General features: G+C 44.5%; 1 protein-coding gene across 2 annotated transcripts; it reads left to right on the top strand.

The window, feature by feature from the left end:
- Positions 1–789: 789 nt before the first annotated feature.
- Positions 790–23023, top strand: COQ3 (coenzyme Q3, methyltransferase). Of its 2 annotated transcripts, XM_040428795.1 has the most exons (7): positions 790–990; positions 2034–2097; positions 7815–7964; positions 9035–9134; positions 14998–15240; positions 21799–21958; positions 22715–23023. In XM_040428795.1, exons 1-7 carry the CDS (start codon positions 921–923, stop codon positions 22900–22902), a joined length of 975 nt encoding a protein of 324 aa, XP_040284729.1. In that variant the 5' UTR covers positions 790–920; the 3' UTR covers positions 22903–23023. The 2 variants fall into 2 exon arrangements, with proteins under 2 accessions (XP_040284729.1, XP_040284730.1); XM_040428796.1 differs by lacking the exon at positions 2034–2097 and having other exon boundaries at positions 871–990.
- The last annotated feature ends 432 nt before the right edge of the window (positions 23024–23455 follow it).

The following is a 23455-nucleotide window of genomic DNA, read 5'->3' as shown; positions in this document are numbered from 1 at the left end:
GCAAGTCGGGTTTTCACGGACCGTGGTCCGTCAAAATCCACGTATGTGTGAATGCGGCCTAAGTATGAAAAGAGCACAGGTTATAAAGAAGACAATCTGCTCAGCTCCTCCTGCGCTATAACGTGCTGTCTGCAGGTGACAGGTTCTCATTAACCTGTAGGCACGCTGTACTTGTATTGGGCAGCAGGCTGGCAGTTCACACTATATGGCACGTGTGAATGCTCAGCCGCAGCATCGGTGTGAACAATGGCGGAGATGTCTTTACTGCAGGACTGGATGGGGCCCAAAAAAGCGGTGTCCATTAAGTACTGGTTATTGTACACTATTTCGTGCACATTTCTAACCAAATGGTTTTTGACAGACTGCAAAGCACTAGGGGCCAGAGCCCAGGTGAAGCCTTCCCCAACAGAACCAATCAAGTACCTGCTTTTATTTTCCCAAGAGCCTTACAAAAATGAGAGCTGTCCTCCGATTGGTTGCTCCTGCTGCCCTTTCTTTGCCTCATCAAACCCCTCTCCAGGGATTGGCGGTTCTTCACCTCTGCTGCAGGGCGCACAGACATGTTTTAAGGATTTCACCCATGAAGTTTGATGCAATCACATCCTGAGCAGTCAGGGCATGTGCGGTTTCAGCCGTCCCCCTGCTTTGAAAAGGAGGTTCTGCAGAAGCTGAGGTGTTTTAGCAGGGACCAGCAACCTTGGAAAACTACAACTCCCAGCATGCAACGTGTTCGGCTGTTTGTCTTAACTCCCATAGAAATAAATGTGGCATTCTGGGAGTTGTAGTCTGAGAACAGCTGGGGGGAGGTTACAGGAACGCGACCTCTTCTAGAACCGGGCCCAGCCCGCAGTACGGGGGGGCTGCACCCCTACAGCACACGTCCCCGCCCTGCCCCCGCCGGAAGTTGTCACCCGCACGGCATGTCCTCTGTGTGGAGACGTTTGGCTGCCCTCCCCTCCCGGGCCGCCGTGCACAGTGGATGCCGCTCAGGTAACGGCAGCGCTACCGCACCGCGGCCAGTGTGCACTGCAGACATGACTGACTGTCACCATTAGCAATGGGCGTCCTGGCTACCCTTGTGAACATAGCCCAATATGCTGCTTTAGTAGTGAGCAGAGGGGCTCATAGGCGCAAGTGGTGTTTTTGCACTGCCCTCCCCATTTTCCAAAAAGGGGACGTATCGGCCTTGTCTCATTTACCATAGTTTACGCCAGTTTTCTGCCATAATTGATGATTAAAATCTATGGCAGCTATGAGCTGGAAAAGCTTTCAGTCTAGGTGCACGCACTGCGAGAGGATGCACTTAAAGGGGTATTCCAGTTGTTAGAAGTTATCCCCTATCCATAGCTATCAGATCGGTGGGGGGTCCTACTGCTGGAACCCAAACCAATCACGAGAGTGGGTGCAGCCGCTCTATAGGAATTCTGGAGATAGCTGAGCGCTACCATGCCAAAAGCCGGCGGTGTGAATAGCAGCACCCACTTATCTGTGCACGGATGGAAAATAGCTTCATGTGAATAAGCTCCTAATACTGGGATCAACCACCTCCGACACCCCGGCTGTGGTGAAACTACAACTCCCAGCATGCACACTTGCTTAACTGTTCTGAGAACTCCCATAGAGAGGGATGGAGCATGCTGGGAGTTGTAGTTTCACAACAGTTGGAGTTACAAATATGGCTGACCTCTGTCCTAATAGGACAAATGGCACAAAAATGTGTACTGTGTACATTAGATTCATAAAGTGCCCGCACCCTGTAAATGAATCAGACACTAGGCATTGGATGCCCATTCGACTCCGATGCCCACCCCGCTTTTCATGACATTTGTATGGGCAGGGATAAAATCCCTCCCCTATGTGCCAGACTTCACGTAGTATACAAGCCATTAAGTTATGGAGCAGAAGGGCTGGTGGCATGTATGACACACGTGAAGATGGCTGCCAGTCCTCAGGTCATTTTCTAAAGAGCGGACCATCAGAGATCTAGCTTCTCCGCGGTCAATTTTCTGTAACGAGCTTCTTTTTGTTGATAGCTGGCGTTCATAGGGTATCGGAAAGAAATGCCGATGTCAGCGTTCCCTCTGGAGCAAGAAGAAAGTAAGTAGGTTGATTTGTGGAGTAATGTGAAGGCGCTCAGACATCATACATGATTTAAAGGGGCTTTCTGGGAGTAAGACTAGGGCAAATAAATCCGACTTGAATGTAGCACGTTGCACTGCAACACCATTGACTATCATTACAAAAAATGTGGTGCGACTTTTCAGTGTCCCCAGGTAGCCCTAGATGCTGATGACTTATACTCAGGATGGGTGATCAATATCAGATCATTGGGGGTCTCACCTGGCATCCCCGCTGATCAGCTGTTTGAAGAGCTGCTCCTGTGAGTGCTGCAGCCTCTTTACAGCATACCAAGCACAGCGCCTTATACTGGTTGTGCTTGGTATTGCAGATGAGGCCCATTCAATTAGCTGATTGACAGGGGTGCTGAGAGTCAAACCCCCACCGATCAGGTATCAATAGGTCATCAATATCTTACTTCTGGAATCCCCTTTAAATCTGTATGCAAGTAATCTGTATAGAGGCACATGAAGACTCTTAGGATACCATGCTCATATATTACCTATGTACAGCACTATTTTAGGGAGGTGTACACCCAAGGAGCAATATTTCTAGGGGGAGGATATCTGTGTAACATAGCCAGTGGCAGACTGGGAATTTAAAGTGGTCCTAGGAAAAATCTAAATATTGTAGGCAGGTCCAAATAGACAGAAGGAGGGCTTACAGAAGTCGGCGAGGTCAACAATACCATAGGTCAGCTCCAAATACCACCCCAGCAGAACCTAATACCACAGTGCAGAACAATAAACCATCCCAGCAGAACCTAATACCACAGTGCAGAACAATATACCGCCCCAACAGAACCTAATACCACAGTGCAGAACAATAAACCATCCCAGCAGAACCTAATACCACAGTGCAGCCCAATATACCGCCCCAACAGAACTTAATACCACAGTGCAGAACAATAAACCATCCCAGCAGAACCTAATACCACAGTGCAGAACAATATACCGCCCCAACAGAACCTAATACCACAGTGCAGAACAATAAACCATCCCAGCAGAACCTAATACCACAGTGCAGCCCAATATACCGCCCCAACAGAACCTAATACCACAGTGCAGAACAATAAACCATCCCAGCAGAACCTAATACCACAGTGCAGAACAATATACCGCCCCAACAGAACTTAATACCACAGTGCAGAACAATAAACCATCCCAGCAGAACCTAATACCACAGTGCAGAACAATATACCGCCCCAACAGAACCTAATACCACAGTGCAGAACAATAAACCATCCCAGCAGAACCTAATACCACAGTGCAGAACAATATACCGCCCCAACAGAACCTAATACCACAGTGCAGAACAATAAACCATCCCAGCAGAACCTAATACCACAGTGCAGCCCAATATACCGCCCCAACAGAACTTAATACCACAGTGCAGAACAATAAACCATCCCAGCAGAACCTAATACCACAGTGCAGCCCAATATACCGCCCCAACAGAACCTAATACCACAGTGCAGCCCAATATACCGCCCCAACAGAACCTAAAACCACAGGGCAGCACAATATACTGTCCCAGCAGAACCTAATACCACAGTGCAGAACAATATACCGCCCCAGCAGAACATAATACCACAGTGCAGCCCAATATACCGCCCCAACAGAACCTAATACCACAGGGCAGCACAATATACTGTCCCAGCAGAACCTAATACCACAGTGCAGCACAATATACCGCCCCAGCAGAACATAATACCACAGTGCAGCACAATATACTGTCCCAGCAGAACCTAATACCACAGTGCAGCACAATATACTGTCCCCGCAGAACCTAATACCACAGTGCAGCACAATATACCGCCCTAGCAGAACCTAATACCACAGTGCAGCACAATATACTGTCCCTCCAGAACCAAATACCACAGTGCAGCACAATATACCACCCCAGCAGAACCAAATACCACAGTGCAGCACAATATACTGCCTCAGCAGAACCAAATACTACAGTGCAGCACAATATACTGCCCCAGCAGAACCTAATACCACAGTGCAGCACAATATACTGTCCCAGCAGAACCTAATACCACAGTGCAGCACAATATACCGCCCTAGCAGAACCTAATACCACAGTGCAGCACAATATACTGTCCCTCCAGAACCAAATACCACAGTGCAGCACAATATACCACCCCAGCAGAACCAAATACCACAGTGCAGCACAATATACCGCCCCAGCAGAACCAAATGCTACAGTGCAGCACAATATACTGTCCCAGCAGAACCAAATACCACAGTGTAACATGAAATACTGCCCCAGCAGACCCAAATACCACAGTGCAGCACAAAATACTGCCCCAGCAGAACCAAATACCACAGTGCAGCACAATATACCGCCCCAGCAGACCCAAATACCACAGTGCAGCACAATATACTGCCCCAGCAGACCCAAATACCACAGTGCAGCACAATATACTGCCCCAGCAGACCCAAATACCACAGTGCAGCACAATATACTGCCCCAGCAGACCCAAATACCACAGTGCAGCACAATATACTGCCCCAGCAGAACCAAATACCACAGTGCAGCACAATATACCGCCCCAGCAGACCCAAATACCACAGTGCAGCACAATATGCTGCCCCAACAGACTTAAATACCACAGTGCAGCACAATATACTGCCCCAGCAGACCCAAATACCACAGTGCAGCACAATATACTGCCCCAGCAGACCCAAATACCACAGTGCAGCACAATATACTGCCCCAGCAGACCCAAATACCACAGTGCAGCACAATATACTGCCCCAGCAGACCCAAATACCACAGTGCAGCACAATATACTGCCCCAGCAGACCCAAATACCACAGTGCAGCACAATATACTGCCCCAGCAGACCCAAATACCACAGTGCAGCACAATATACTGCCCCAGAAGCTGTCCCTCTTTGGCGATCATCAATAGCTGCCACGTTCTGTCTTCTTCCACCTCTTCCAATTGTCTCTAATTAAAGCAGGGGGCTTCAGAGGTGAGATGTGGGCCACAGCACCAAACCAGGCCTACCTGCATCATGCTGCCTGGACTTCACCAACTAATGACCCCTATAGCACCTCCAGCAGAATGCTCCCCAAATGGCCAAGGAGAAGAAAGACGGAAAAAATTAAAGTAATCATCTCCGGTGCAGGCAACAGACCTTTTCCAGCCTGTGTCCCTGCACCATTTGCACACTGACTCGCATAATGGCCTGTGGCCCCTGAGGGTGGACATGGGCTCCTATGCTCCTCCACAGTATTTAACTGCATCACCATCCTGAGGACAGCCATACAATTGAATCCAGGAGGGCACCTGCGTCAACCGGCCATTGTATGTCAGTACCTGATGCTCCCAGCATCAATTACCCTGAGATCATTATGCATCGGTTCCAGTGAGTAGGCCTTGGGCAGCTCCCTGGGCATCGGCCCATCTGGAATTTTCCCTCTAGGGTCTCCTGCCTGTCCTCCCCTGAACATAGCATGTGATGTAACATGCCACACATTTTTTATTTTATTTATTCCATATGAATCTGGGGTCACATTTATCATTAAAATACGCCACTTTTGTAGCGTGAAAAGGTGGCAAACTGCACTTTCAATGTCACTTGCACAAATTTTTTGTGCAAGTGCCATTACCCCGCCAGCCTCTGCACTTTGCCGCCACATTTATCATCCTCTACGCCAGTTTTCTGTAGAAGGTTCCCCCCCCCTTTTCATTTGTGGCAGTGGCAGTTCCGATCGGAGCCCCAGCAGTGTAATCCTGGGGCTCCGATCGGTTACCATGGCAGCCAGGACGCTACTGCTGCTATGCACAGGGCAGCAGGGAGAGTGTAAAGTCCTATTCACCCAAATAGAGCTCTATCAGGGTGAATAGGAAAAGGGTTCTTTGGAATAAAAACCCGATTTTGGGAAAAGTTTTTTTACAGTACAAATTATTTTATGAAGTTATTGCGCAAAGTCTCACGAGACTTCGCGAAGCAATAACTTCGGCTCATTGGAGCCAATACATTCTAATATTGTATGGAGCTCCTGCACCGTACAGTATTAGAACAAAGTTTTATGCAAATCGACTTCGAATGTTTCATCCAAAGTCGATTTGCTCATCCCTAGTTCTATCCCTTAAGCGGGCTAATAGTTTGTAAATAAAAAGTAGAAAAAGTAAAAAAAAAAATACTAAAAATTTTAATCATCCCCTTTCCCAAATTTACATATAACATTTACAAACAATAAAAAATAAACATATTACATAATGCCACGCCCGAAAAAGTGTGAACTATTAAAATTGAAAAAAAAAATTTCCTATGCGGTAAACACCGTAACAGAAAAAAAATCGCCATTTTTAGGCCTCTTTCACACTTGCGTTGTTGGGATCCGGCATGCACTTCCGTTGCCGGAGGTGCCTGCCGGATCCGGAAAAACGCAAGTGTACTGAAAGCATTTGAAGACGGAACCGTCTTCCAAATGCTTTCAGTGTTACTATGGCACCCAGGACGCTATTAAGGTCCTGGTTGCCATAGTAGTAGTGGGGAGCGGGGGAGCAGTATACTTACAGTCCGTGCGGCTCCCGGGGCGCTCCAGAATGACGTCAGAGCGCCCCATGCGCATGGATGACGTGATCCATGCGATCACGTGATCCATGCGCTTGGGGCGCCCTGACGTCACTCTGGAGCGCCCGGGGAGCCGCACGGACGGTAAGTATACTGCTCCCCCGCTCCCCACTCCACTTTACCATGGCTGTCAGGACTTTAGCGTCCCGGCAGCCATGGTAACCACTCTGAAAAAGCTAAATGTCGGCTCCGGCAATGCGCCGAAACGACGTTTAGCTTAAGGCCGGATCCGGATCAATGCCTTCCAATGGGCATTAATTCCGGATCCGGCCTTGCGGCAAGTGTTCCGGATTTTTGGCCGGAGCAAAAAGCGCAGCATGCTGCGGTATTTTCTCCGGCCAACAAACGTTCCGTACCGGAACTGAAGACATCCTGATGCATCCTGAACGGATTACTCTCCATTCAGAATGCATTAGGATAATCCTGATCAGGATTCTTCCGGCATAGAGCCCCGACGACGGAACTCTATGCCGGAAGACAAGAACGCAGGTGTGAAAGAGCCCTTAGTCACCTTGTCCCCCCAAAAGATAGATAGGACTGTTCTATTATGGGCCGGACGTTCCATAAAATATGGAATAGACACGGCTTTTTGGGGTTTTATTTTTTTCGCATGTTATTGAGTATTGCAATACTTTTTTATGGTATCAAAATCTAATCAAAATTTTGGTATCGTGACAACCCTAATCTCTCAATACCCAACCGTATATCATCTTGTATTCAGGCCACAGGTGGACCAACAGTATACTAGAGCCTCGTGTGCCATTTATAAGGTATGCTTTCTATAAAAACGGAAAAGATTTATCCCGTGTGTAAAAGTATACTAGAGCCTCCTTTTAATTGTACAGTTCTCCCCAATAAACTTCTCCTTTCACTTACATACAGTATATCATCATTACATTCACACATACAAAGTTTCATTCTATTCCAACAGCTTCTTCTTGGTGCACAGTTTCTTTTGCAATGAGTGTATATTGCAGTAATATTTCCTATGAGTGAGATGGGCACATTTTTATTACCAGAAGACCTGTGTGTTGGCGGTTTAACGTCCCCTCTACCTACATTTTTCTCATTGAATTAATCAGAGTTTGTGCTATTTGTCCAGTTGCGGTGTATGGCGGCAGTACAGTACCTCACATACTGTGGATCCCATGGAGATGAAGAAATTCCAAGCATGGTCAGCGAAATGGTGGGATGAAGAAGGAGTATATTGTGCACTCCATGCCATGAACGATATACGTGTGCCATTTCTAAGGTATGCTTTCTATAAAAACGGAAAAGATTTGTCCCGTGTGTAAAAGTAAATGAAGATTAACAGTTCGTGAGCTGGCAATAGAATGTTTTAGACAGGACCTAGAATGTTAATAAAGGACATATAGTTTGGGCGTCCTGCCTCGACCACCCTATAACCTAAACATATGGCCAGGTCCGTCCAAATAGCATGAATCTGAAACTGTACTTAAATGTGCCTGTGGCTCTATTAGCACATAAAACAGGTTTTTATAACCGGTCATTCACCTACCTAAGGTGCCCAAGGGGACGTCTCTTCATACAGGGTGCCCGGCTGCAGCCATCTTCGTCTGGTGCCCAGCGCCGCCTTCCCACTAGAAATCGCCGCCTTCCTCACCTCAGCCCCACCTCCGCAATCGTCTGGTCCCTCTGCCAGATCTCACGCGTGTGCACTAGGCATAACCTGAGGGACCGGACGATTGCGGAGGCGGGGCTGAGGTGAGGAAGGCGGCACTATAGACAGGGAGGGCGGCGCTGGGCACCAGACGGAAATGGCTGCAGCCAGGCACCCTGTATGAAGTGACGTCCCTTTGGGCACCTTAGGTAGGTGAATGACAGGTTATAAAAACCCGTTTTATGTGCTAATAGAGCCACAGGCACATTTAATAAGTACAGTTTCGGATTCATGCTATTTGGACGCACCTGGCCATATGTTTAGGTTATAAGCCTAAAATGTCATGACAGAATCCCTTTAAGGTGCTCAGATGTGTGGAGGATGTACTGTATGTCTATTTAAATGGGAAGAGGAAGAAATGACACACAGACACCACTGGTAGTGACCTGTCCCCTGCCACAACGATGGATGAAGAGGTCCAGCTTACCCATCCTCTTCCAGAGCACAGTTGTTGAGGCCCATGCACATTAGACTCCCAGCAGTTCCCACCATGTTTCCATGGGATCCACTGACATTAATGTGTATGTAATCTCAGTAAGCATTTTGTTCTGTCTAATACAGACCTGTTCTCCTTGTTCATAGCACTGATTGAAACATGAAGGTTTGTTTTACATGCAGTTCTTTCTAACCTTTGCCCATAGAGACATTCTAATGAGCAAGAACCATAATCATGATGTTGGGAGCCCTCTGTCTGGCATCAAACTTCTCGATGTTGGTTGTGGTGGAGGACTGTTGTCTGAGGTAACCCAAGATGTCCTCTAACTTAAAGAGTCCTAGAGACATATCCAAAAGTTTAGATCAGTGGGACTCTGAGCACTGAGACCCCCACGATCCCTAGAACAAGGGGAGAGAAGCGTGTGTATAGCAGCGAGGAGATCTGGGATCTGTGGAGGTCTCGGCACTCAGACCTGAACCGATCTAAACTTTTGATAATTCCTTATGACATAACAAATGTCTTTTGAAAAGTTAGAGACCCTTTAAAAAAAACTGCGTGAATGATCTGTTCAGATATTCCATAGGTGATGTACCTATATACACTGCGTGCAGAATTATTAGGCAAATGAGTATTTTGACCACATCATCCTCTTTATGCATGTTGTCTTACTCCAAGCTGTATAGGCTGAAAGCCTACTACCAATTAAGCATATTAGGTGATGTGCATCTCTGTAATGAGAAGGGGTGTGGTCTAATGACATCAACACCCTATATTAGGTGTGCATAATTATTAGGCAACTTCCTTTCCTTTGGCAAAATGGGTCAAAAGAAGGACTTGACAGGCTCAGAAAAGTCAAAAATAGTGAGATATCTTGCAGAGGGATGCAGCACTCTTAAAATTGCAAAGCTTCTGAAGCGTGATCATCGAACAATCAAGCGTTTCATTCAAAATAGTCAACAGGGTCGCAAGAAGCGTGTGGAAAAACCAAGGCGCAAAATAACTGCCCATGAACTGAGAAAAGTCAAGCGTGCAGCTGCCAAGATGCCACTTGCCACCAGTTTGGCCATATTTCAGAGCTGCAACATCACTGGAGTGCCCAAAAGCACAAGGTGTGCAATACTCAGAGACATGGCCAAGGTAAGAAAGGCTGAAAGACGACCACCACTGAACAAGACACACAAGCTGAAACGTCAAGACTGATTTTTCTAAGGTTTTATGGACTGATAAAATGAGAGTGAGTCTTGATGGGCCAGATGGATTGGCCCGTGGCTGGATTGATAAGGGGCAGAGAGCTCCAGTCCGACTCAGACGCCAGCAAGGTGGAGGTGGAGTACTGGTTTGGGCTGGTATCATCAAAGATGAGCTTGTGGGGCCTTTTCGGGTTGAGGATGGAGTCAAGCTCAACTCCCAGTCCTACTGCCAGTTTCTGGAAGACACCTTCTTCAAGCAGTGGTACAGGAAGAAGTCTGCATCCTTCAAGAAAAACATGATTTTCATGCAGGACAATGCTCCATCACACGCGTCCAAGTACTCCACAGCGTGGCTGGCAAGAAAGGGTATAAAAGAAGAAAATCTAATGACATGGCCTCCTTGTTCACCTGATCTGAACCCCATTGAGAACCTGTGGTCCATCATCAAATGTGAGATTTACAAGGAGGGAAAACAGTACACCTCTCTGAACAGTGTCTGGGAGGCTGTGGTTGCTGCTGCACGCAATGTTGATGGTGAACAGATCAAAACACTGACAGAATCCATGGATGGCAGGCTTTTGAGTGTCCTTGCAAAGAAAGATGGCTATATTGGTCACTGATTTGTTTTTGTTTTGTTTTTGAATGTCAGAAATGTATATTTGTGAATGTTGAGATGTTATATTGGTTTCACTGGTAAAAATAAATAATTGAAATGGGTATATATTTGTTTTTTGTTAAGTTGCCTAATAATTATGCACAGTAATAGTCACCTGCACACACAGATATCCCCCTAAAATAGCTAAAACTAAAAACAAACTAAAAACTACTTCCAAAAATATTCAGCTTTGATATTAATGAGTTTTTTGGGTTCATTGAGAACATGGTTGTTGTTCAATAATAAAATTAATCCTCAAAAATACAACTTGCCTAATAATTCTGCACTCCCTGTATATAACCCCTTCCTGATGCAGCCATTTTCTTATTCTTGCCTTCCAAGAGTCATAACTTTTTTTTTTTTTTCGTTCACATATTTTTTGCAGACAAAAAATGGCACCATTTAATATGTGATATAATGTAGTGGGAAGCTGGAAAAAACTGAAATGGGGTGGAGTTGGGGGCAATTCTGTGATTGTTTTATGGGTTTCATTACTGCGTTCACTGTGCAGTTAAAATGGCTCTTTTTTCTGTGGTTAATTTGTTTACAGTAATATTTGTTTTAATACTGTTTTTTCTGTTGCGCTGTTCCCTGTACAGAATAAATACCAGCGATACCAGTTATATTTGTTTGTAAATGGATTTGATTTTTTTTTTTATATATATATATTCTTTTTTTAACTTATTAAATGGGTTGTCCCACCTTGGCTTTCATGGCTGAGATGGGAATAACCCACAGTAAGTGCTGGTTCCGTAACTCCCATAGCAGTGTAGCACAGCAAGCTATGCTGTTTCTGTAACTCCTGAGGTACTGTGGGTCATTCCCACCTCAGCCATGAATGGCCAAGATGGGACAAACCCCTTTAATAGGGGCATCACAAGTTTACCATAGACTACAGTGGTAAACCATGCTATAGGAGTTACGGAAAAAGGGGAGTGCCGGCCACCTCTGGGCCAAGGCTTGCTGTGCGTTATTCCCATTTTGGTCATGAAAAGTCAAGATGAGACAACCCTGTTAAGCCCTGCCTGGGTCAGGGCTTAGTAGGACTATGGCAGGCCTGGGAACCTTCAGAATTCTTGTGGCTGCCACAGCAACCGGACAGCTCCTGCGGTCTCTTTGGACCTAGAGGGTTATCTGAGGGGTTAAAAGTTTGTAATTGGAGTTGTCTCTGATCTCACACTCTGGCCGCAGATGTTTTCTGTGTAAAACAGCAGACACCCTCTGGCTATGGCACCTGCTCAGCTCTTTTGCAGAAGCCATTGCAAACGATCTAGCATTTGCCATAGATGGATGGTAGGAAGGGGTTAAAGAGGATCTGTCATCTCTTCTAACATGACCTTTATTTACTTGTATTTCCCAGTAAATTATTTTATAGGATTCTTTTTGTAGAACTTTGTGCTGTTCCTCTGTTATGCCTCTTGGAAATGTATGATTAATTACCATTTCCGTTATTAATAGGGTGTTTCTCTACATAGTAATAGTATCAGTGTCAGGGTGTGTATGGACACATCCTAGCAACAAGGTGAACAGTAACAACTAGCTGTCAATGTAGTTATACACCTCTATGAGGAATAACAGAAGAACTTCATAGGAAATCCAAGAAAAGATGGCTATCAACTTGATAGATGCAGCGAGGGGATGCATGTGTTTGCAGCAAGAAAACATTCATGCCTGCAAAATCGTGCTGCCATGAAGAATCTGTGTTAATGGTATAGTGGGTAAAATAGCTTTTTCCCCACAAAATTGTGCTGCCCGTTTGAAAGCCTCGCCTTCAGGATATACGGTCAGGTCCATAAATATTAGGACATGGACACAATTCTAACATTTTTGGCTCTATACACCACCACAATGGATTTGAAATGAAACAAACAAGATGTGCTTTAACTGCAGACTGTCAGCTTTAAAGGGTTTCTATCACTTCGTTTCACCTATTTAGCTTTCAGACACTAGCGATCCGCTAGTGTCTGCTCTATCTAACCATCCTAATATAAGAGCTTATTGTCCTGCCGTTTAGCTAAAAAAATAACTTATATAGATATGCAAATGAGCCTCTAGGTGCTATGGGGGCGTGATTAGCACCTAGAGGCTCCGTCTACCTTAACAAACTGCCGCCGCCCAGCGCGTCCCTCCAGCCCGCCCATCTCCTCCGGAATGCGATGCTCCTCGTATTCGGCGCATGCGCAGTGAATGTCTGATCGCTTCCCTGCTCAGACATCTCCACTGCACCTGCGCCGATGACGTCATAGCGCTCCGAGGAACAGGCGCAGTGGAGATGTCTGAGCAGGGAAGCGATCAGACATTCACTGCGCATGCGCAGAACAGAGACGCGCACGGAGAGGATCGCTTCAGCTGGAGATGGGCGGGCTGGAGGGACGCGCTGGGCGGCGGCAGTTTGTTAAGGTAGACGGAGCCTCTAGGTGCTAATCACGCCCCCATAGCACCTAGAGGCTCATTTGCATATCTATATAAGTTATTTTTTTAGCTAAACGGCAGGACAATAAGCTCTTATATTAGGATGGTTAGATAGAGCAGACACTAGCGGATCGCTAGTGTCTGAAAGCTAAATAGGTGAAACGAAGTGATAGAAACCCTTTAATTTGAGGGTATTTACATCCAAATCAGGTGAACGGTGAAGGAATTACAGCAGTTTGCATATGTGCCTCCCACTTGTTAAGGATCCAAAAGTAATGGGACAGAATAATAATCATAAATCAAACTTTCACTTTTTAATACTTGGTTGCAAATCCTTCGCAGTGAATTACAGCCTGAAGTCTGGAACGCATAGACTTCACCAGATGCTGGGTTTCATCCCTGGTGATGCTCTGCCAGGCCTCTACTGTCTTCAGTTCCTGCTTGTTCTTGGGGCATTTTCCCTTCAGTTTTGTCTTCAGCAAGTGAAATGCATGCTCAATCGGATTCAGGTCAGGTGATTGACTCGGCCATTGCAAAACATTTCGCTTCTTTCCCTTAAAAAACTCTGGTTGCTTTTGCAATATGATTTGGGTCATTGTCCATCTGCACTGTGAAGCGCCATCCAATGAGTTCTGAAGCATTTGGCTGAATATGAGCAGATAATATTGCCCGAAACAATATTTATTGATATCAGCAGTCATCAATAAATACAAGAGAACCAGTTCCATTGGAAGCCATACATGCCCACGCCATGACACTACCACCACCATGCTTCATTGATGAGGTGGTATGCTTAGGATCATGAGCAGTTCCTTTCCTTCTCCATACTCTTCTCTTCCCATCACTCTGGTACAAGTTGATCTTGGTCTCATCTGTTCATAGGATGTTGTTCCAGAACTGTGAAGGCTTTTTTAGATGTCGTTTGGCACACTCTTATCTGGCCTTTCTGTTTTTGAGGCTCACCAATGGTTTACATCTTGTGGTGAACCCTCTGCATTCACTCTGATGAAGTCTTCTCTTGATTGTTGACTTTGACACACATACACGTACCTCCTGGAGAGTGTTCTTGATCTGGCCAACTGTTGTGAAGGGTGTTTTCTTCACCAGGGAAAGAATTCTTTGGTCATCCACCACAGTTGTTTTCAGTGGTCTTCGGGTCTTTTGGTGTTGCTGAGCTCACCGGTGCGTTCCTTCTTTTTAAGAATGTTCCAAACAGTTGTTTTGGCCATGCCTAATGTTTTTGCTATCTCTCTGATGTTTTTTTGTTTTTTTTTTTCAGCCTAATGATGGCTTGCTTCACTGATCTTGACAGCTCTTTGGATCTCATCTTGAGAGTGGACAGCAACAGATTCCAAATACAAATAGCACACTTGAAATGAACTCTGGACCTTTTATCTGCTCATTGTATTTGGGATAATGAGGGAATAACACACACCTGGCCATGGAACAGCGGAGAAGCCAGTTGTCCCATTACTTTTGGTCCCGTAACAAGTGGGAGGCACATATGCAAACTGTTGTAATTCCTACACCGTTCACCTGATTTGGATGTAAATACCCTCAAATTAAAGCTTGCAGTCTGCAGTTAAAGCACATCTTGTTCGTTTCATTTTAAATCCATTGTGGTGGTGTATAGAGCCAAAAATGTTAGAATTGTGTTGATGTCACAATATTTATGGACCTGACTGTAGACGTGGTTTCTGGCTGCATGCAGCTGACGCTACATAGGGCCATACCCTAAACTAAGCAAATAAAAAAGCATATTTATGCATAACAATGCTGCCACTGACCTTGTAAAAGCAATTTTAACCCTTGATATGTTGTCTCTTTGTCCAATATAATTATTGACAGTTTTTGGTGTTTACTACATTTTGCTATTCTTCTGTCTATTTGTTTTTCTCCTTTCTGCCGTAGCCTCTGGGCAGACTTGGTGCCGCTGTCACTGGTATAGATCCTTTAGAAGATAACATTAGAACTGCAGAACTGCATAAGTCATTCGATCCTGTTCTAGACAAGTGTGTCCAGTACAGAAACTGTTCCCTAGAAGATATTGTGGAGCACAGCATGGACAGCTTTGATGCAGTTGTGGCCTCAGAAGTTGTAGAACATGTGAACGACGTAGAGGCTTTTATCCAAAGCTGCTTTCAAGTACTAAAGGTATAAGAGCTTCTTTTCTTCCATGGTTTCTAACTGGGATTGTTTTTTAAAGAAGCACTCCCACAAACAATTTTATTTTCTGACCTGTTAGGCTACTTTCAGTCCTGGCACAGAATGTAAGTCAATTGGGACGGATCAGTTTTCTCTGGCACAATAGAAAACGGATCCGTCTCCCATTGACTTTCAATGGTGTTCAAGACGAATCCGTCTCGACTGTGTTACAAATAATACAAACGGATCCGTTCATGATGGATGCATGCGGTTGTATTATTTTAACAGATCCGTTTTTGCAGATCCATGAAGGATCCGCCAAAAACGCGAGTGTGAAAGTAGCCTTAGAAAGGTGCATGAGGTAAACTGTAGTGAAGGTAATTTTCTTACCAGTGTCTGTATTTGTGAGATATAACCTTCCTTCTGATCCTCAGCTGTGTCATATGACCAACAGTCTGACTTTCCATATCACGCAGTCTCATAGGAATGAATAGAGAAGTAACTGACTTCCTGTCCTGTCAGTTGGATATCAGAGTGTTGATCACATGACACAGCTGAGGATCAGAAGGGAGGTTATAACTCACATACAGTCACTGCTAAGAAGATTACCTTCACTACAGTTTACATCATTTACCTTTCTAACAGTTCAGGGGTGTGCCAAGTTTTTTATATAATCTCCAATCCACAGGATAGGGTAAAAGTATCTGATTGTTGAGGGTACGACCACTGGGATCCACACCATTCCTGAGAATGGGAGTCCTGTTCCCCTGAATGAATGGAGTGGCAACCACAGGATAGATGAGGACTGCATGAATGGACTGATGGTTGCTTGTGGGCCATCCCTTTAAATAATACCTTTTGCACATGTATCCCCTAATCACCTACCCGTTTTCTTGCACACTTCAGCAAATACACCATATTTAATTGTTGGTTAGACAGGAGAGCCACATGGAGCTTTGGTGCCCATATGAAGCATAGTAAAATGAAGTTCCTAACTTTAGCGACTTCTTCAGTTGGCATGATCTGCAATATTTGGATAATTGAAAAGTGCATTGACCTATATAGACAATAGGTATTGACTTCTACTCCACCCACTGAGCTTGTTCTGGGTTGGCTATATTAACCCCATCCTTTACTTCTGACACTTTAACCACCTCCGGACCGCAGGATCGCGTTCCGGAGGTGGCAGCCCTGCGCAGAGTCACGCATATATGCGTCATCTCGCGATGGCCGAGATTTCCTGTGAACGCGCGCACACAGGCGCGCGCGCTCACAGGAACGGAAGGTAAGAGAGTTGATCTCCAGCCTGCCAGCGGCGATCGTTCGCTGGCAGGCTGGAGATGTGTTTTTTTTAACCCCTAACAGGTATATTAGACGCTGTTTTGATAACAGCGTCTAATATACCTGCTACCTGGTCCTCTGGTGGTCCCATTTGTTTGGATCGACCACCAGAGGACACAGGTAGCTCAGTAAAGTCCCACCAAGCACCACTACACTACACTACACCCCCCCCCCCCCCCGTCACTTATTAACCCTTTATTAGCCCCTGATCACCCCTGATCACCCCATATAGACTCCCTGATCACCCCCCTGTCATTGATCACCCCCCTGTCATTGATTACCCCCCTGTAAAGCTCCATTCAGATGTCCGCATGATTTTTACGGATCCACTGATAGATGGATCGGATCCACAAAACGCATCCGGACGTCTGAATGAAGCCTTACAGGGGCGTGATCAATGACTGTGGTTATCACCCCATATAGACTCCCTGATCACCCCCCCTGTCATTGATTACACCCCTGTCATTGATCAACCCCCTGTAAAGCTCCATTCAGACGTCCGCATGATTTTTACGGATCCACTGATAGATGCATCGGATCCGCAAAACGCATCCGGACGTCTGAATGAAGCCTTACAGGGGCGTGATCAATGACTGTGGTGATCACCCCATATAGACTCCCTGATCACCCCCCTGTAAAGCTCCATTCAGATGTCCGCATGATTTTTACGGATGCACTGATAGATGGATCCGATCCGCAAAACGCATCCGGACGTCTGAATGAAGCCTTACAGGGGCATGATCAATGACTGTGGTGATCACCCCATATAGACTCCCTGATCACCCCCCTGTAAAGCTCCAGTCAGATGTCCGCATGATTTTTACGGATGCACTGATAGATGGATCCGATCCGCAAAACGCATCCGGACGTCTGAATGAAGCCTTACAGGGGCATGATCAATGACTGTGGTGATCACCCCATATAGACTCCCTGATCACCCCCCTGTAAAGCTCCATTCAGATGTCCGCATGATTTTTACGGATGCACTGATAGATGGATCCGATCCGCAAAACGCATCCGGACGTCTGAATGAAGCCTTACAGGGGCATGATCAATGACTGTGGTGATCACCCCATATAGACTCCCTGATCACCCCCCTGTAAAGCTCCATTCAGATGTCCGCATGATTTTTACGGATGCACTGATAGATGGATCCGATCCGCAAAACGCATCCGGACGTCTGAATGAAGCCTTACAGGGGCATGATCAATGACTGTGGTGATCACCCCATATAGACTCCCTGATCACCCCCCTGTCATTGATTACCCCCCTGTAAAGCTCCATTCAGATGTCCGCATGATTTTTACGGATGCACTGATAGATGGATCGGATCCGCAAAACGCATCCGGACGTCTGAATGAAGCCTTACAGGGGCGTGATCAATGACTGTGGTGATCACCCCATATAGACTCCCTGATCACCCCCCTGTCATTGATCAACCCCCCTGTCATTGATCAACCCCCCTGTCATTGATCAACCCCCCTGTCATTGATCAACCCCCCTGTCATTGATCACCCCCCTGTCATTGATCACCCCCCTGTCATTGATCACCCCTCTGTAAGGCTCCATTCAGATATTTTTTTGGCCCAAGTTAGCGGAATTTTTTTTTTTTTTTCTTACAAAGTCTCATATTCCACTAACTTGTGTCAAAAAATAAAATCTCACATGAACTCACCATACCCCTCACGGAATCCAAATGCGTAAAATTTTTTAGACATTTATATTCCAGACTTCTTCTCACGCTTTAGGGCCCCTAGAATGCCAGGGCAGTATAAATACCCCACATGTGACCCCATTTCGGAAAGAAGACACCCCCAGGTATTCCGTGAGGGGCATATTGAGTCCATGAAAGATTGAAATTTTTGTCCCAAGTTAGCGGAACGGGAGACTTTGTGAGAAAAAAATTAAAAATATCAATTTCCGCTAACTTGTGCCAAAAAAAAAAAATTTCTATGAACTCGCCATGCCCCTCATTGAATACCTTGGGGTGTCTTCTTTCCAAAATGGGGTCACATGTGGGGTATTTATACTGCCCTGGCATTCTAGGGGCCCCAAAGCGTGAGAAGAAGTCTGGTATCCAAATGTCTAAAAATGCCCTCCTAAAAGGAATTTGGGCACCTTTGCGCATCTAGGCTGCAAAAAAGTGTCACACATCTGGTATCGCCGTACTCAGGAGAAGTTGGGGAATGTGTTTTGGGGTGTCATTTTACATATACCCATGCTGGGTGAGAGAAATATCTTGGTCAAATGCCAACTTTGTATAAAAAAATGGGAAAAGTTGTCTTTTGCCAAGATATTTCTCTCACCCAGCATGGGTATATGTAAAATGACACCCCAAAACACATTCCCCAACTTCTCCTGAATACGGCGATACCACATGTGTGACACTTTTTTGCAGCCTAGGTGGGCAAAGGGGCCCATATTCCAAAGAGCACCTTTAGGATTTCACAGGTCATTTACCTACTTACCACACATTAGGGCCCCTGGAAAATGCCAGGGCAGTATAACTACCCCACAAGTGACCCCATTTTGGAAAGAAGACACCCCAAGGTATTCCGTGAGGGGCATGGCGAGTTCCTAGAATTTTTTATTTTTTGTCACAAGTTAGTGGAAAATGCTTATTTTTTATTTTTTTATTTTTTTCATACAAAGTCTCATATTCCACTAACTTGTGACAAAAAATAAAAAGTTCCATGAACTCACTATGCCCATCAGCGAATACCTTGGGGTCTCTTCTTTCCAAAATGGGGTCACTTGTGGGGTAGTTATACTGCCCTGGCATTCTAGGGGCCCAAATGTGTGGTAAGGAGTTTGAAATCAAATTCTGTAAAAAATGACCTGTGAAATCCGAAAGGTGCTCTTTTGAATATGGGCCCCTTTGCCCACCTAGGCTGCAAAAAAGTGTCACACATCTGGTATCTCCGTAATCGGGAGAAGTTGGGGAATGTGTTTTGGGGTGTCATTTTACATATACCCATGCTGGGTGAGAGAAATATCTTGGCAAAAGACAACTTTTCCCATTTTTTTATACAAAGTTGGCATTTGACCAAGATATTTATCTCACCCAGCATGGGTATATGTAAAAAGACACCCCAAAACACATTCCTCAACTTCTCCTGAATACAGAGATACCAGATGTGTGACACTTTTTTGCAGCCTAGGTGGGCAAAGGGGCCCACATTCCAAAGAGCACCTTTCGGATTTCACAGGTCATTTACCTACTTACCACACATTTGGGCCCCTAGAATGCCAGGGCAGTATAACTACCCCACAAGTGACCCCATTTTGGAAAGAAGAGACCCCAAGGTATTCGCTGATGGGCATAGTGAGTTCATGGAAGTTTTTATTTTTTGTCACAAGTTTGTGGAATATGAGACTTTGTATGAAAAAAAAAAAAAAAAAAAATCATCATTTTCCACTAACTTGTGACAAAAAATAAAAAATTCTAGGAACTCGCCATGCCCCTCACGGAATACCTTGGGGTGTCTTCTTTCCAAAATGGGGTCACTTGTGGGGTAGTTATACTGCCCTGGTATTCTAGGGGCCCAAATGTGTGGTAAGGAGTTTGAAATCAAATTCAGGAAAAAATGAGGAGTGAAATCCGAAAGGTGCTCTTTGGAATATGGGCCCCTTTGCCCACCTAGGCTGCAAAAAAGTGTCACACATCTGGTATCCCCGTACTCAGGAGAAGTTGAGGAATGTGTTTTGGGGTGTCTTTTTACATATACCCATGCTGGGTGAGATAAATATCTTGGTCAAATGACAACTTTGTATAAAAAAATGGGAAAAGTTGTCTTTTGCCAAGATATTTCTCTCACCCAGCATGGGTATATATAAAATGACACCCCAAAACACATTCCCCACCTTCTCCTGAGTACGGAGATACCAGATGTGTGACACTTTTTTGCAGCCTAGGTGGGCAAAGGGGCCCATATTCCAAAGAGCACCTTTCGGATTTCACAGGTCATTTTTTACAGAATTTGATTTCAAACTCCTTACCACACATTTGGGCCCCTAGAATGCCAGGGCAGTATAACTACCCCACAAGTGACCCCATTTTGGAAAGAAGAGACCCCAAGGTATTCGCTGATGGGCATAGTGAGTTCATAGAACTTTTTATTTTTTGTCACAAGTTAGTGGAATATGAGACTTTGTAAGAAAAAAAAAAGAAAAAAAAAAAATCATAATTTTCCGCTAACTTGTGACAAAAAATAAAAAGTTCTATGAACTCACTATGCCCATCAGCGAATACCTTAGGGTGTGTACTTTCAGAAATGGGGTCATTTGTGGGGTGTTTGTACTGTCTGGGCATTGTAGAACCTCAGGAAACATGACAGGTGCTCAGAAAGTCAGAGCTGCTTCAAAAAGCGGAAATTCACATTTTTGTACCATAGTTTGTAAACGCTATAACTTTTACCCAAACCATTTTTTTTTTACCCAAACATTTTTTTTTTATCAAAGACATGTAGAACTATAAATTTAGAGCAAAATTTCTATATGGATGTCGTTTTTTTTTGCAAAATTGTACAACTGAAAGTGAAAAATGTCATTTTTTTGCAAAAAAATCGTTAAATTTCGATTAATAACAAAAAAAGTAAAAATGTCAGCAGCAATGAAATACCACCAAATGAAAGCTCTATTAGTGAGAAGAAAAGGAGGTAAAATTCATTTGGGTGGTAAGTTGCATGACCGAGCAATAAACGGTGAAAGTAGTGTAGGTCAGAAGTGTAAAAAGTGGCCTGGTCTTTCAGGGTGTTTAAGCACTGGGGGCTGAAGTGGTTAATACCTGCTAGGGAAGGTTCACATCACCATTTAGCTTTCCGTTCTTCTGATCCGTCAGAAGAACAGAAAAAAAACCCCCAAAAAACGGATGCTTATTTTGTGCTTATTTTGCATCCATTTTAGTCATGTGAGATATGTTATTTTTGACAGGAGAAAAATTCCTGCATGGAGAATTTTTTCTCCTGTCAAAAATAACAGATCTCAGGCGGAACGGACTAAAACAGATGCAAAATAAGCACTATGAATGCTCAAAATAAAGGATCCATTTTTTCTTTTAATTTTTGCTGTTCTTCTGACAGATTAGAAGAATGGAAAGCTAAATGGTGATGTGAACCCAGCCTTAGTTATATTAATTTGAGCCTATGGTAATAAAGATTGTCTGAAATTTGTCCCAGGGAGAATGAACACGTATTTGATATAGTTTTTTTGTCTTTTTCCTGGAAGCCAGGTGGTTCACTTTTTATCACTACGATCAACAAAACAAAGCTCTCCTACGTTCTTGGAATACTGCTGGCTGAGAAGGTGATGTCTCTTGTACCAGAAGGCACTCATGACTGGGACAAGTTCATCTCGCCCGTAGAGTTGGAGAGACTACTTGAATCCAGTAAGTCACTTGAAATAAGAACAATGCGGTCAGTGGAGAAGACAAGACTTATAGTAACAGTTTGATATGGCTCACTTTCAAAAGGGATATAGATGCACATGATGAGAACATAGTTCTACCACTTCACAACTTTTCACTAGTCAGACCACACATGGACTGTTGTGTACAATTTTGGGCATCAGTATGTATGAAAAATCTGGTAGAGCTTGAGCGGACAGAAATGTAATAAATGGAATGGGTGGACTACAGCACCCAGAAAGATTATCAGAATTAAAGTTTAGAAAAAAAGACTATGTATAAATATATCAGTCGTCAGTAGAGGGATCTCTCCCATCATCTATTTATCCTCAGAGCTATGACCATGTAGGTCTAGAGGAAAGAAGGTTTCTCCACCAACATACAAGAAGTTCTTTACTGTACTGTAAGAGCAGTGAGACCATGGAATTTTCTGCCAGAGGAGGAGGTGATGGTGAATCATCTAAAAGAGTCCAAGAGGGGCCTGGATGTATTTCTGGAGTGTAATAATATTACAAGCTATAGTTACTAGAGAGGGGTCATTTATCCAAGGTGTTATTCTGATTGAAGTCGGGAAGGAATTTTTCCCCCCATAAAAATGAGGAAAATTTGCTTGTACCTCATGGATCATTTTGTCATGATCAACATTGCAGGATAACAGGCTGAACTGGATGGATGTCCGCCTTTTTTCAGCCTTACAAACCATTACTAGGTTGCTAATATTAGTTTACTCTTTTACAGATGGATTTGTGGTGGATATGCTGAGAGGCATGCTGTACAACCCACTAATGGGTTCTTGGCGGTGGTTTGATGACACAAGCATTAACTATGCTATTCACGCAGTGAAGATGGTCGCACAAGAGCAGTCCGCAGACATGGAGTTTGAGAAGGAACAAGACCACCCCAAGGCAGCAGGAGTCTCCGTGTAACTAGGGCGTAGTCAGTGACTTCTGTCACAAAAGCAAATGGACAGTATATTCGTGTTTCCCTATAAGGCTTGTGATGTTACTATCCTGATCATGAAAAGGATACAATCCCGAATACCTTGACTTATTTTCTGAAACATGCTTGGCTTTTGATCTATAGAATTTTTGTTAATATGAAGAAGCTAATGTATAAGTGTCATTTTGCTATCTGATTGTTGTAGTAAGGATGTTTGTGGATGTCCAATAACAGGAAAACCCAGTGTAATTATACTGGTAAATGGCAGACTGATATACATTACACATCATTCATCATGTGCATTATTTGTGTGGTCTTTAGCTAATCCGCATCATCTGGTATTTGTTAACAAAGGGATTATTTACTACTGCAAAAATCACTCGGAGCAGCGCTCTAGTATAAATATCAGTGATACTACCATACAAAGGCTGCATGTCTATATGCTACTGACTAAGCACATTTAGGCCTCATGCACATGACTGAATTTTTTGTCCGAGTCCGATCAGCATTTTCTGCAGATCAGATGCGGACCCACTAATT

Source organism: Bufo bufo, chromosome 4, assembly GCF_905171765.1.
Source record: "Bufo bufo chromosome 4, aBufBuf1.1, whole genome shotgun sequence".
Lineage (NCBI taxonomy): Eukaryota > Metazoa > Chordata > Amphibia > Anura > Bufonidae > Bufo > Bufo bufo.
The sequence above is the reverse complement of the archived record's forward strand: the minus strand, read 5'-3'. Positions and strand labels throughout refer to the sequence as shown.

What these genes read in the sequence shown, in the direction of transcription:
- COQ3 (XM_040428795.1), top strand. Translation starts at nt 921, where the DNA reads ATGTCCTCTGTGTGGAGACGTTTGGCTGCCCTCCCCTCCCGGGCCGCC. An exon ending in CCCTCTGGAGCAAGAAGAAA is followed by an intron (nt 2,098 to 7,814) that starts GTAAGTAGGTTG and finishes CTATTTGTCCAG; the next exon opens with TTGCGGTGTATGGCGGCAGT. An exon ending in GCTGCTTTCAAGTACTAAAG is followed by an intron (nt 15,241 to 21,798) that starts GTATAAGAGCTT and finishes TTTTCCTGGAAG; the next exon opens with CCAGGTGGTTCACTTTTTAT.